Source organism: Colletes latitarsis, chromosome 3 (assembly GCF_051014445.1).
Source record: "Colletes latitarsis isolate SP2378_abdomen chromosome 3, iyColLati1, whole genome shotgun sequence".
Classification (NCBI taxonomy): domain Eukaryota; kingdom Metazoa; phylum Arthropoda; class Insecta; order Hymenoptera; family Colletidae; genus Colletes; species Colletes latitarsis.
Genome location: NC_135136.1, coordinates 35,761,727 through 35,776,263, shown reverse-complemented (window position 1 = coordinate 35,776,263; position 14,537 = coordinate 35,761,727). Strand labels below are relative to the sequence as shown.

Here is a 14,537-nt window from a genome sequence, read left to right as displayed (position 1 = left end):
GACTGGATGGAAAAACCACCCGGCGAAACAGAGGGAGAAAGAACGTTTCTTTAACGACGCCACCCGGTCTCCTGCGGTTTCCCAGTTTTACGATCGTGCCCGGTGTTGAACCGCCACCGGGTCAGCTTACGCTTTACGATTGACCCCCTTGCCTCGTCTTATGAAATAAATATACGCCCTTCTAGCCGCCAATGGCCGATCGAATCGAGACGAGAACGAGGGACATCGATATCGATGTTATTGCTTCGACTTCTAATCGTTGAGCGTTAATTTTTAACCCCTTGGGTCACCTTGATCCGTGTCAGTGTCCTGAGTCTAAACATTTGGGTGCAATCGCTATATTGAAAAACAAGCCAGTGATTTTAAAAGTAGAAACATATTTATGGAACATTTAGAAATTTTTCTAATATCGGATAATACTACTTGGATAATGAGTAAAATGGTTATTTGTGTATAACGAGAGACCTGGTTCGGGTCAAAATGATCCACGCTTGGCGCATGATATCGATAGGGTCGGCTAAGCGAGGATTAAACACCCTGCAAAATTTAGAATATTATATATTCAACAATCTGGTCGTTAACAAGCATGAGGAGATTTTGGCTAATTTTTTTAGCCCTCTTCGATGCGTCCACAAAATTATATTGACGATATGGTCGTTCTACGTGGAAAAGTGAAACGAAAATATGAAATGAAATTTGCTCGTACGATGCTTCGTTTTCGAGAAAATTTATTTTGAAAATTTCTAGAGCACACGTGCGATCGAGTGCGACCTAACGTGTCTGTCCATTATTCGTCATTTCTACTTGCGTCGATTTTCTTGAACAGTACTTTTAGTATACCATTATTTTTCATTGATCTTACCATTTTCTAACTAGTTAGAATAAATTGAAACAAGTAATACAGAGCCAATATCGATACTTTGAAATAGACATCTGACGCAAGTAGAAATAACCAGCAATAGACAGACGCATTAGAGGAATCATACTCGAGCGGCTTCCTGATAAATTTTCAACGATATTTATTATTTATAATTTTATATTTACCTAGGTTTAACACACTAAAAAGCATGCCAACGAACAATTGCTTATTTACGGTATTTTATACATAATTTATTTGTACTACTGATCGGTACTATTCCTATTATTTTCCCTCTTATAGATTTTCTTTTTAAAGATTGCAGTTCTCGTTAGTTAATGTTGGCTATTTCACCGTAAAAAAGCAAGGTTATCTTCATTAAGGCGATTTGTACCTGACGCGTCTCAAGCATGAAAATGAAAAATGAAAGCAGCCTGTCAAGAAAATAAATTGTGTCGGTGGTTGAGTGGTTCAGAAAGCTTCGGAAACAGTTAACTACAGAATAATTACAAAAGAATAACGCGTATTATTCTACTTCTTGTTAAGTGCGGTAATTGACGTATCGAGTGAAACATACTATTTGGAGATCGCAAAATCCAATAATTTTTACAATTAATTTTCAATTCTAACTTATTTACACGTTTCTCTATCACAATACCTAAAAATAACTATATTTTGCGTTGAATTCTCCAGTCGATTAATTCGATTTTTCTTTCGTTGATACGTTATTTATTTTCCAAAATCCAGTCAGTTGTAAAATTAAAAGTATTTGAGAAAATTCTGGAGTTCGCTTCCTTTGAGTTTTGGGTTAAGTGTTACGGTTTGGAAGTATCCCGGTAGCCGCAGCGATACGTCTTGCTTAAGACTGCGTTTAACAATAAGTACTGCGAGCAACAAAACCGTAGTCCATTGTTTTGATTGTAGTGATCGTGTAGGGGTTGCCGCAAATGCAGTCCAGGATATAAAATGTAACGATAATCGTGCAATTCGCTCTAATCTCTGAACCCATTAAATCCCTACGTCGAAACTTTCAACCCTTGCCGGTTCAGAGCTTTAGCTGGATCTTGTTTGTAGCAAAGTCATTGGTGGCTGATACTTTCACCGTAAAATGAAAGTGGTACCGAAAGAAAATTATTTCCCGTGTTGGCTAATTCTATTTCCGCGTACCAGGAACGAAATTCCTTCGGCGTTTAATCCCAATGTACCGCTCATATATGTTTCGTTCATTGATAAAAATCCATTTATGGATTCTAATTTTTATACATTGTCCACGAATAAAGGCGTGTTTGTAAAATTTGCTTCTTATTATTCCTTAATATCTAGAGTAATTAAATTCTATTTTGCTTTTGACGCGCTTGAATAGACCGATTATTACCGGTGAATATATGTCTGACCTGCGCTCGACCAAGAGACTGCAATGAATAGGTTTTGGGTTAATGCCGCATTTTCATTGATGACAAATGCTGTGCACTCGAGATCATTTTATTGGGTCACATATACGCGTACAGCGAATTTCGTCACGAAATATGACCACAGTCGAAATGAATTTCATATATTCCACGCTCGCGTAGACGTAATGACGCGTTGCATATTCTTTAATGAATTTACGAATCCACCATTTCCCAGTTATTCGATGCTGCAACGCGCATCCGCGTATTCCTTTACATCATAATTATTTCGCGTAATGTATTTTTCAAATTAATTTCACGCGTTGGTGAACTACTCGTGTGATTCGACAATCGATACGATGGAAATATTCTGATATTTTTTTTATATTCCAAATATAAAAAAAAAATTGTTTGCAATCAATTTTTAAAAATTCACAAGCAAAGAAATTCTTAAATCTAACACACTACGAAACAACCAAGAGCTTTCTTTCCTTCCTTGGATTATAAGGCACCCCGTTCCACAGGGGTTGCGCCTTGTACTTTAGAAAACGCTGATCCAGACAAATCTCGATCATATAATTTATCGAAACTGTAAATTTTTATGTGTAGCAATATCACGGATTATGTTCGATACCAAATTCGGAAGAATATTTCTCATCGTGAAAACTGTATTGAAAACGAATAATATTACGAGAAACTAATCGTATCGAAAGGATAGAGAAGTAAGAATTTTTGTAAGAATTAATTCGTTGAACGAGTTGGTAAACAATTTTGAATTTAAACCGGGTGAATAGCATTACATTAAACCGCCACTAAATTCATCGCGAAGTCACGCGACTCGGTGTGTGGTTGCACCCTTTTCAAAATGTCATCCTTTTCTCTTCCACGCGGCATTCACAGAACCATTCGGTTCCATTGGGGACCACCATCGTTCGACTCGACGCGGATTTCAATCAAACGATCGCGAGACGCATAGATCATTCTATTAGCTCTGACGTGCGCTAGTTACCACCCCTTCGAATGTCGATCCATCTCTTCCCCACTACGAACCCTCCTATAACCACCAAGCAATAAACCACAATATAATATATCAGTGTCCTCGCCATACCGAAATAATCCACCGATTCCCTGGCATCCTACGATTCACGATTTTTCATCAATCATTGATAATAAAAGGACCCCGAATTCTTTTTTATTGCATCGCTACCATTTCAATCGTTTGCTTTGCGCGTCAAACTGTCGCTGAACAAATCGAAACACCGACCAGACAATGCGCGTATTAACGCCGATTGTAATTTTGTACGATTGCACATTTTATTGCAATCGCTTTGACTTCGATTAATTATTCGTTCGGCCGAAGGTTCCGCACTTAATTAATCATAAAGCAATTAATTAATCGTTGTTTACGCGGGATCTCTGCAGTTCAGTGAATGGTTGCTCGACGTCTCGATAAAAAGAGTTGAAAATTTTAAACAACAATTGATAAGTTTTAAACCGACGACTCGAAAAAATTCAACCAAAGTAAGCGGATTATTGATAAACCATTATCGTAAAAATATTATTCTACGCGAAGTTCGTTTAACTTAAAGTGCACCGTTTCGGTTCACTGATTTACATAAACTACCACAATTTATTCTGTACACATATTCAACAATTACAAGTAATAATGCAACGATGCAAATTGGTTACACGATACCTACTTATTAAAACGATATTATCAAAAGCCCCATTGTATTTAAATACGTATTGTAAAGCACGTTCAATTTATTGCATTATTATTTATAAATTGGGAATGATATACATTTCCGGTTCATTTTCAGAGCAATGTTTAATGTTTTATTTAACACGGCGTTTCGGTCAAGTTTAAAGAACCATTTCAGATAAAATATCTCGTTTAAAAAATTAATTTGCTGTGTATTATAATAAATATTAGCCATGTCAAAGCACTTTTTTCGAATTATTTTTTATCATACGAAATTTTGTCGTTTTAATATCTGCAAAACGGAGCCAAATAATTTTAACGAAATGAAATACTGTTGCTTAAGAAAAAGAATTCCTGTTTAATGTAAAAATTTCTCATCTGTGTATGATTTTTCGCTTTCTCTTCTTTTTATCACGAACGAGCATAATAAGAATCTTGCGAAAGAATTTTCTTTTCACTTTCATTCAAGTATGAATTCAAGTATTAATTCATACGTTCCAAATACACTTTACATTTGTTAATATCTACCCTGCTTTGACTATTAGTGTCTACAATTATAATTTCAATTTCATATTTACAGATTATATAATTATGTTTATTCTGAAGGCGATTCAAAACTGTAAGTCCAAATGTCGTAATAAAAATAGCACATTTAAGACTGATGTACGTCATGATGACATGGTAGGACAATGCAAATTGAGATTGACATGCCACGATCCTAGTCAATTAAAACAATTATGCTTAGGTCGAAGAGCAGCCTCTGGCTATACCTCGCCATTATGCATAATATTATCGAAGTTTCCTGATAATAATTTTGTATTTATCTCGATAATAGGATAATTTTCAATTGAACAAGTAATTGCGAACCATTCAACTATCCAATTTTGATCGATAATTATAATCTTTGACATCGAAACATCGACTGGAAACCCAAAACTAACAGTTGCTAATAATTTTTAATTCATATACCACGAATTAGTGTTACTAAATTATTAATCGTTGCGTTCGTTTACTACGTTGCGTCGACTGAAACGCGCGAAGAAATTAGGCCATCGCGTCTCCGTATTTTACGCGGGAATTGAGTTCACGTTATGGCATCGCGCCGTGACGCGACGCGCGTCCGCGCGTGCTCCGTTCTAATTGAATTTATTGAAACGCGCCTTAAATTCTTCTCCTTTCAGCCGTCCATCTGACTGTCCAGGTGACAGACAACGACCGCGATAACCCCGGTGTCCCTGATAACTCACCGTTGAAAGAGTGGTCCACTGGGAAGCGTGGCAAAGATACGCGCGAGCAAGAACCAAAGTCACGGAGGACAGCGGAAAATGATGAGTTACGGCTACCGATCTGCTATCGATCGAACGACGTATTCGCTGAATACGAAATTTTACCCGGCTGATCTCGATAAATCACTCTTCTTCCATCTTTCTCCGTTCCGAGCGTCGGCTTCTTGCATTTTTCTTGCCTTTTCTAGCCGCGACCCTCGACCCCTCTGTTCATCTTTTTGCCTCTTCATTCCCAAGAAAGTTGAAACGAGAACGGGAAAAAGGGAGAGATAGATCGATAGGGCGAAGTCACCCCCCCGTTGGTACGATCGCTTTCACGAATCCGATGAAAAACGTTTAAGCCGCGATTAGATTGAACCCACCGGCGAAATTAATGCGTTTTGCCCAGACGTTTTTACCCGATGCTTAAAGTCGACTTAAATTTACAACCACAGAGATATCGCCCGCCGACGCGACCGGCAAAACGCGAATTTATCGCTTCGTCTTCAACAAAATTCTCACGTTCAACCCTCGGATGACGCGTTGAGAAAATAAGCTACGTTTCACGACACGAAAGATTCAGAGAAATTGAAAATAGCCAAGTCTAGTTTTGAAAATCATTAACACCAAATTGTAATGTTATAATATTGACACCACGTTAACCCTGGCTTTACGATATTTATTTATTTTCTGTTAATCTTGCTCTTTCCACTATTTTTATTTTCGTGATCCTTGTTACTGGGAATAAACAGTTTCTATCGTATTTTCTATCGTATTATGGCTCCGCCTCGCACAAAAGATCCCGAAATAGAATGTTAACATAAACACGAACGGACTGACTATCCCTTATGCGGAAGTTGTTGGAGCTTATAAGATTTTTCGAAGCGAGGGCGAGGTCGATACGAGACAACGAAATTTCGAAAATTGCCGGGGAAAATCGAGTAATACCGATAGTGCTTACTTCGTAGAATTTAATTGGGTACCTAAACTAGTTTCTTAAATAAGAAGCCTTGCTACGCATTCCACGTAATGAAATTTCAAATTGCGAAGTCGTATCAAATGCATCGATATCGATCGACGATTAAACGAGTATTCGAGAAAACGTTGAATGGCATCAAAGCGCTTTCTAGCTGAATACTTCTGAAACGAAGTAAACGAAATCTTAGGAGGGAATAAATTAAATATTATAAGAATCTTAGATATCGTTCACAACCGTTTCTTTCGATCTTAGTTGAATAGCCACGCGAAAACGTGAATAGGTATTCCTGCACATTCAAGGTTTAACCACGTCAAAGGTATCGGATCCGACTTGATCCTCTCCAAAATTCTCTGGAGCTTCATTGGAGAATCACAGTAGGATCGTGTTTCACGGTGTCGGATACAGGCCATAAACAAACGCTTTCGTAAGCCTGTTTCAACCTGGCAGAGGACGCCCGCTGAAATACTATGCCAGATCCGCTGATTTCCGGGCAGACCGCCAGGAAAATTCGCACAACAAGCGGGAAATTAATTTTTTAACCGAGAGTTACCACAGTATTAAATCGTCGGACACCATTTGCTCGAAATTATAATCTTAAAAGCCAGTGTTACAACGAGCTACGAAATAAACAATATCGTATTGTGGCTTTTTAAAATAATTAATATTTTATTCTAACGAACCACTCTGAATCCTGAGCAAAATAATTCGTGAATCCGTGACCTTTTTTCGCTATGCTCTTTAACTTTTTACGTTCCACCGTTCGTCGTAATTGTAAATCCATACGTTGTAAAATAGTAACGTTAGTATAAAGGAGTAGTTTTATTAAAGTACGGGGGCGAAAAAAGGATTTTTTTCCGATACAGTTTTCCAATACTACGCTCTTTCCCATTCCGGACTTTATACCACCGGTATTTCTACCAGAGATGCACATAATCTATACACAGACACATCTATGACCGGTCAGATACACTAGCGCCGATGTTGACAGGTTATTGGCAGTTCAAGGGCTGAAAATGCCCGACCGGCAGTATCGGTCCCCATTTTCCAGCTTTACGATGACGGCCATTGTTATTGGCATAGCAGCCCCACCATTGGAAAATTGTTAATGATCGGGAGGGAGCGAGTTAAAAGTACCAAGTCTACTATCGAATCCAGCTTAATCACTCTATCCGACCGTATTTCTTGACGAATTCAGATTCAAACTTTTCTAATACCTTTAATCGTTCGTCTGCAAGAAATAAAATCAATCTATCTTAATCATATTTACTATCAATTATAATAGCATTTCACATTCAGTTTGTGTAATCGCGTGCAACGAGAATGAAAAACCCGATGGAGTAGCAGTATATTAATTTGTAAGTTTCCGACGTTCCTATCATCTTTCATACTCTCATCGAATACTAATATTCCGCGGCAATCCTAAGCATCATAAATTTCTATAAGCGTCTAAACCCTTTCGAATCGATCTGACAACTTTCCTTGATAAATGTGTTTTGCTCCGCAGAATTGTTACATGGAATCGAAGCGAAACGAATTTCTCATTTTCTTCGTGGCTGTGCAACCAAGCTACTTTTTCCAAATTGTTTGCATTTTTGCATCGAACCAATTTGATTTGTTATATCCGACTGAAATTATTTGCTACGTTTCTTTAAAACAAATATTTTTCAATACTGGCGTTTAAAATATTTTTTGTATTCGTATTTGCTCAATTGTTGGACACGTGTGTATTCCTTTTTTATGTTTCCTATAGATCACGCTAGTCCATAGAAATATGTGACACTCGTATCTGTCGACATGCTTTTATTCGCAATGCTGTTGCATATCAAAAACTATGTCTAATTTACAGCAATTTTATGCCATAATACTTGTGGATTCGTCTTCGATTATTAAATTTCTTGATCTTAAATATTAAAAATATGCTATAATTGGAGAAATATTGATTATTAGGTTTTCAATGCACTAGATATTCAATTAAATATTCAACTAATTATCTGAATTAACAATTTAAGAGATAAGAAAGGTTCGTTTATACCTTCTACGATGATGACGACGATGACGTCGTTTCGATATGTTTTCCGTGCTGCTTTCCGGTTGAACTGTGAACACTTCCTCGATGCTCTTCATGTTCGCACCTTTCATTTGATTAGTGTTCTCGGTGGTGGTGGGAGACGTATTCGACTCGTGGGATGTTTTCAACAATTTTGTTGCGTTTACATTTGTACGGGAGGATTGACGACTTTGCTTCCGGCCAGAATGTCTCTTCTTCGTCGGTGGAGTCGTTGACTCCAATCTAAGAGTTGCAAAAAATTTCTGACCTCTCTCCACATTTATACCATAACGTTTTCCATATTATACTACTATATAAAATGAAATTTTGAAGTATTTAAGTACTGTATTATGATTCATAATTGCCCTTTTCAGAGTTGACAGATTGCAATTTTAATTTAAAGCCAAACAATTCAGCAAAGTTCTTGCAACATTTGTTTGCAGTCAATAAGACAATATCAAAATGACTATAATCGACTTGCCAGTCAGAAATCGATTAAAAGAATCTTGTAATACGTTTAGATAGAAATTGTAATGACACCGTTGGTGCTGACAGGCAATTTCGATACTACAAACAAGATGTCGCCAACAATATCACGTCTGCCGCATCGGGGCGCCTTTCACTTAAATAACAATTTATAAATAATGCATGAAATTCCTCGAATCCGTTCCAAAAAGATTTCTTTTTTAATCTAATGCTCGGAGCTCCATACTGAAGGGGTTGAAACATCGCAGAACAATTTAAAACCCGGACAAAAGGACGTACGATAAATAATTGCTTGGTAATCGTTCGAAAAGAAAAAAAAAACCATCCGCGAAAGCGACGACCTAGAAGTCGCGGGACGCTTCAGAAAACTTTCCTTCGTTTGCTAGGCGAGAACCAGCGTTATTTTTGCCGTTTTAATTGCTTTCACGGGTGTTTCCTTTTTGAAATTCGTCAGTGGATGCGTCGTCGCGCGGAATATCTCTTCAAGGAGTGAAATCTCTCGGGCTCGCGTCGCTGGTAAAACGCGTGCACGTTAATTTTCGCGCATAAAAGTTTTCGAGTTCGCTTCTACCTGAATTCAACGCCCTCGTCCCTGACGTCTGGTCCGGCGTCGTCGTTTCTCGCGTTAAAACTGAATCCACCACCGAGTTCGCCGTCCATGCTGTATTGATTCCGGTCCACCATAATTGGTTCGGATTTCTCTTGAGAAGCAGCGATCTCCTCGTTCTCCTGATGTGCCTCGTTAGCGTCGTGCTCATTTTTAAATTGAAGGATCTCTGAAACGACACCTGTCGCTAGCACGCCAACGGACACGTTTTTCGCCACCGTTGGAAAAGCTTAACGCGTAAAACCCGGTTGGAAAAGTTTTTACCTGTGAGACCCTCCTCTTCGACCTGGAGACCCTCTTTCAAGACTTCGTCCCGGTACTTCTCCAGCTCCTCGAGGTAACTCTTGTTGAGCTTTTGCTGTCGCCATTCTGTCTCGTACTTGATATTCGGCAGGGCAATGTCGCCGAGAAAACCACCTGAAAGTACACAATATTAAAAAACTTCGGTGAGGTCATTCTTCCGTTCTCGCATTGTTATATTCAGTGCTCTTGCCACTGACTTCTGACAAGTTTTAGTAGCGAGTAAACGCGATGAAAGAGCGTGGAAAACTTTTTAATAGAACGGTGGTTCTGATGGCCATTGTTCCCTGACGGTAACGTGCTCTGTCCTTCGAATTACAGTCTTCATTTTACTTCTAGCTTTTTATATACAGTCCAACTTGGTTGTGACTAGAGGTCCACGGGAGAGATTTAACAAACAAATCGCTTCTCGTTCCATTTCGATGGAAGAATAATGTTCCCGTCTGAAAATAGTAACTTTAATGTTCCCAACAATAAATACCACTGACGAAGAATGGGTTCCCAATACTCGTATTATAAAGAATCTTTATTACGAAAGGATCCCGTTAATTCTTGACCCAAACCTGTGGTCCCGTATATAACAATGACAAGTATATCCATTGGGATGGTATTATACGACCAGGTTTAAAGTATTTTATAAAAACTTGTCAGTAAAGAAGACAAATAGGGATACGGAGGTTTCGTTGCACGTACAATGATTCCTCGTTAATGTTCGTTAGCTCGAACTAGAAATAGAAGGAACTGCTCAACGTTTCTTTATCCTGAATATTCCAAAATCGTTCAGAAATCAAAGTACGTATGTAGCTCTTTTACTAGCTCAACTTAAATAAAAAGAAGGCTGGAAGCAATCATCGTACTCATTTTTAAAACTTCGTTTTTCACGTTTTTCAAGAGGTAATTTTATGCGTGATTTAATGATCAGGCTAGTAACGTTCGCGACGAATATCGAGTGAAAGAGTGGCGAACATTAGCGAGGGACGTACTGTGCGTGCCATTGTGATTCAGACTTTCCTTGATCGGTGTCCAGATGTCTTCTTATTGATACCAACAACCGGATAACGCATTTCCGAGCAACGCGCCGCGTTAACGGACCCACGGCTATCGTAAATCATAAATCACGAGACCGTGTTATCGGGTGAAGGAGAGAGTTTGTTCGGGCCAACAGTTGTTGTGACCGATGTAAACAGCTTGGCTGTTATCGCCTGTCGAACCGGCAACGGAGAGGAGAGACGTGACGTGAAAAGGGAAACGGCGAGAGGAAAAAGATGGAACAAAACGAAGAGAGATAGGGCAGAAAGAGCCGGACAGGACTTTCTCAAAAGTCTGATAATCGGATTAAGGACACGAGCCGTGGCTCTCTGTCGCTTTGACCCGCTTTTCCGGGCGCGTAAAGGGAAAAGATCTCGTTACAGCGGGGACAAAGACCGGCTCGTTAGAGAGAAGCAGCGACAAGGAGCGAGCATCGGAGGAGAAAAAGCGATTATCCAATTCCGTGCCGACCACCCGTTCGATTTCTTAGTGGCAGGGTTAGGTGGAGGAGATAATTAGATCGTCGAAGCGACGGTGAGGCTCGTCGTCGGTGCTCTTCCCGATGTTGATTCATTCGAGACCAACGGATCCGTTTTGCGGAGGGCAGTTCACTTTAACGCGAGACTACAAGTAAATAAGGGAACACGGTAGGCTTTGCATAGGGCGTTTCATAAAACGTGGCCAGAACATTTGAACTTGGCTCCGAAAACGCTTGTTACAGTATAGTTTCGATCATTCGAAGTGCCAGATTAATTGACACGTGTTACGAATTAGATTTCACGCGAACAAAGAGAGCTTTCGTTCATAATTCGATCAGTGAAATTTGATTACATGAATTTTAACGGTGAAAATAAATCAATAAATATAATTGTAATTGTATCAAGTTTCACGTGTTATATTGTAATTAATTAAATTACATTTACGAAACTCCAAACAATTTGAAATAAAAAATATTTTTCATATATGAAGAAAACTATTCAGGACCAAGGTGGTTAAACTAATAATTTCTAATCGATTAGTGATTTAGAAAGTGCAATTGTACTTCGCAATTGCTGAAGTTGATAAATGAGCAATAACGATATCGACGTATAGAGAATCTATGTTGTATTCTCGTCGTTTATCTCTAATAGTTTTGAAGCTATAGTCGCGTGGGAGGGTACTTCGTAGATCTAACTCCGATATGATCATTTCAGAAATTGCAGGACAATGCATGGTCAATCCGTGCTACACGCAAACAGCATTCAATGATATGGTGCATTGATGCATACGTGACTGCTAATGGGATCTATTCGTACATCTACTAGGAAGCAATACAATAACTCAAAGCGTCTGAATTTCAGAAATCATAGGTTTGCAAATTCCCATCGGAACTACTCTTGTTCGATTATGACTATTCATTGGAAAAAATTTTGTACGTAACATTCATCTGTACATTTAAAAAAATCAAGAAATAATTGTTATTTTATCGATAAAAAATTAAGAGCCTGAAATATCATCATGTAATTTTAATTTAATATTAAACAAATATAAATATGTAAGTTTTCGTGTAAATGTTCTCTTAAGTGGTCAATTACTGATACACTTATCTTACCTTTATGACTTTCACTCTCATCTTCCTCGCATAACAGTCTGCTCCTGAAGTAATTATTCAGGTAATAACACGACGAATACGTTTTGTGACATAAAAAATCATGGTGCATCGAGATGTTCAGTACAAAAAAATAAAGGTAATGTAGGTGTAAACATTTCCATCGTTAAACCCAATTGCACCGAAGAAGTATATTACCTTTCGAAGTACCTAAAGCAATCATTTCCCAACATCAAAGACAGACGAGGCACTGTTTCATGCTCCTTTATTACAACTTGATGAATTCTGCATTTTGCTAGATCTTCCACAGACTTTCGAAACGATTTACTAAATAATTACTTCGGAAACAGACCGTCACACGAAGAACACGAAGATGAAACACATTCATTAGGCGAGTCGTACTCATTATAACATTTCGAATTTTAGACGCGTCTGTTATAAATTTTCCATCGTGTAACGATTAAATAACTATTATTTCATACCGCAGACATCTTTCCTCGCTGAATTGCTTAAGAAAATAATGAGAATTTAAATGATATTTAACTGTTTATGAGCATTCGTTGTTGCTACACGTGTTGTAATTATGTCAAAACGTGTATTAAGGATTACAAATACCACTTTGGCTGTTTAATGATGCCTTTCTATTACGAGTATGGTCGCTGAGCCTCTATTTTCATCCCTCTTTTTGTATATAAAATCGTGTGTTGTTCTTCTATGACTAACAACAGATCTTAATTTCTCATTGCTTGTTGACTAAATAACTATTATTTTTAATAAAATAAGCGAAAAGGCTAACTGCTCGATACGTGCGATTTCACGATCGTGTGATATTGCAGCACTCTGTACATCGTGCGATTTTGTCTTTTTTCTAGCCTTTGACCTTTCAGAGATTGAACATTTCGCGTGGTATCGTTAACGAAATACTATCGCGGTCAAGCTTATCGCTATTTTCATAGCGGAAGACCATTGTAAAAATTCAAAGTTAGTTTATGTCGCGCGCTAGCTATATGCGTACTTCTGCGTAATAATTTCATCTCCCAGCGTCGAGGTCACGATCTTCGATCTATTTGCCTTTCTCTCGATCTTTTCTACCAACGCATCCGTAGATCCGTAAGTGCACGAAACTATTTCTTGCGTGGAACGTACCTCCGGACACTCCTCGAAACGTCAAAATAATTTTAAAATTCTTAAAATAATCATAACTGACGATGCAACTAGATATACGTATTTTGTTAGATTAATTCCAGTTTTGACGTTTCCAGAAATGTGTGTTTGTGTTTTGGAAAACATATCGTTTTTATCAAAGAGCAAAACATCGCTGCGTTTTTCTCCCGGTAACTTTAAAGCGACCCAACTGGGTGAGTTCGAAACCAGCGAAATGTTCAGCGATCGTTTCGCGAAATCGCTTGCATATTCAGAAATCCCCTCGCGGAATTGTTCGCGAATTCCTTTTGCTCCGACATCGAACGTTCCGGCATTAGCAGAAGTTCTCGTCACTAGTGTTCGATGACACTCGACGACGATTTGTGTCAATGACGCCGTTATTACTGCGATCCGAGAGACTTCGTTCTCATTCACAAATTCGGTGTGTCGGTGTAACGATCGCGGTGGACAACTTTTATAGCGGACGTCTTTAAACTTGTTCTTTAAACCCCTGCCTACGAGACATTCCTCTTTCCCATTTCTTGTAATTTGTACAAATCTTTTAACGTAATAAAATTTTAGACCGTTAAAATTTTTATAAAGTTTACAAATATCATTTAAAAACAATAGAGTAATTTACTCCCCAAAGCAATGTTTTTTAACGAAAAGTCACGATCCAACCTAAGAAAATGTATTTTAATACGTTGACTGGAGCTAAAAAAATTAATTTTTTAGACTTTAAATTGCCAGTAAGTTTTTTCGTGGACAATTTGAGAGGTTTGTTCTGGCATTCGACGTGTTAAAAACGGATTGTAATTTCCAAGATATCCAAACACATTACTACGCAAACAACTTCTCTTTATACGATAAAGTTTAATCCTTATTACAAGGACATCCCCTGGAAAAGGGTTAAAATATACAGGGACCATGCGTGACACTAATCGTAAACAATATTTACCATACGGTTACCAAAACAAGTATTATGTATCCAAGTCGTAATATATTCAACCTACATCGTGTATCTCAAACAAGTACATTGTTTGAGCAGCTGTAGTTCTCAACGACATATTGTGACACAAAATCACCTGCAGCAAGGATATCGAAATACTGTTCTGAGGATAAAGATCGATATCAACGACTGTTAGAC

At 38.2% G+C, this 14,537-nt stretch overlaps 1 protein-coding gene across 2 annotated transcripts in view; it reads right to left on the bottom strand.

Annotated features, from left to right (window-relative positions):
* Tok (tolloid-like protein 1 tolkin) overlaps positions 1-14,537 on the bottom strand; it is a 68,761-nt gene that overhangs the window by 14,690 nt on the left and 39,534 nt on the right. For both annotated transcript variants that reach the window (XM_076761942.1, XM_076761943.1), the window contains exons 2-4: positions 9,595-9,747; positions 9,295-9,499; positions 8,223-8,480 (exon numbers count right to left, since the gene is read on the bottom strand). In XM_076761942.1, coding sequence (XP_076618057.1) covers positions 8,223-8,480; positions 9,295-9,499; positions 9,595-9,747 — 616 coding nt within the window. The remainder of the gene's footprint in view (positions 1-8,222; positions 8,481-9,294; positions 9,500-9,594; positions 9,748-14,537) is intronic.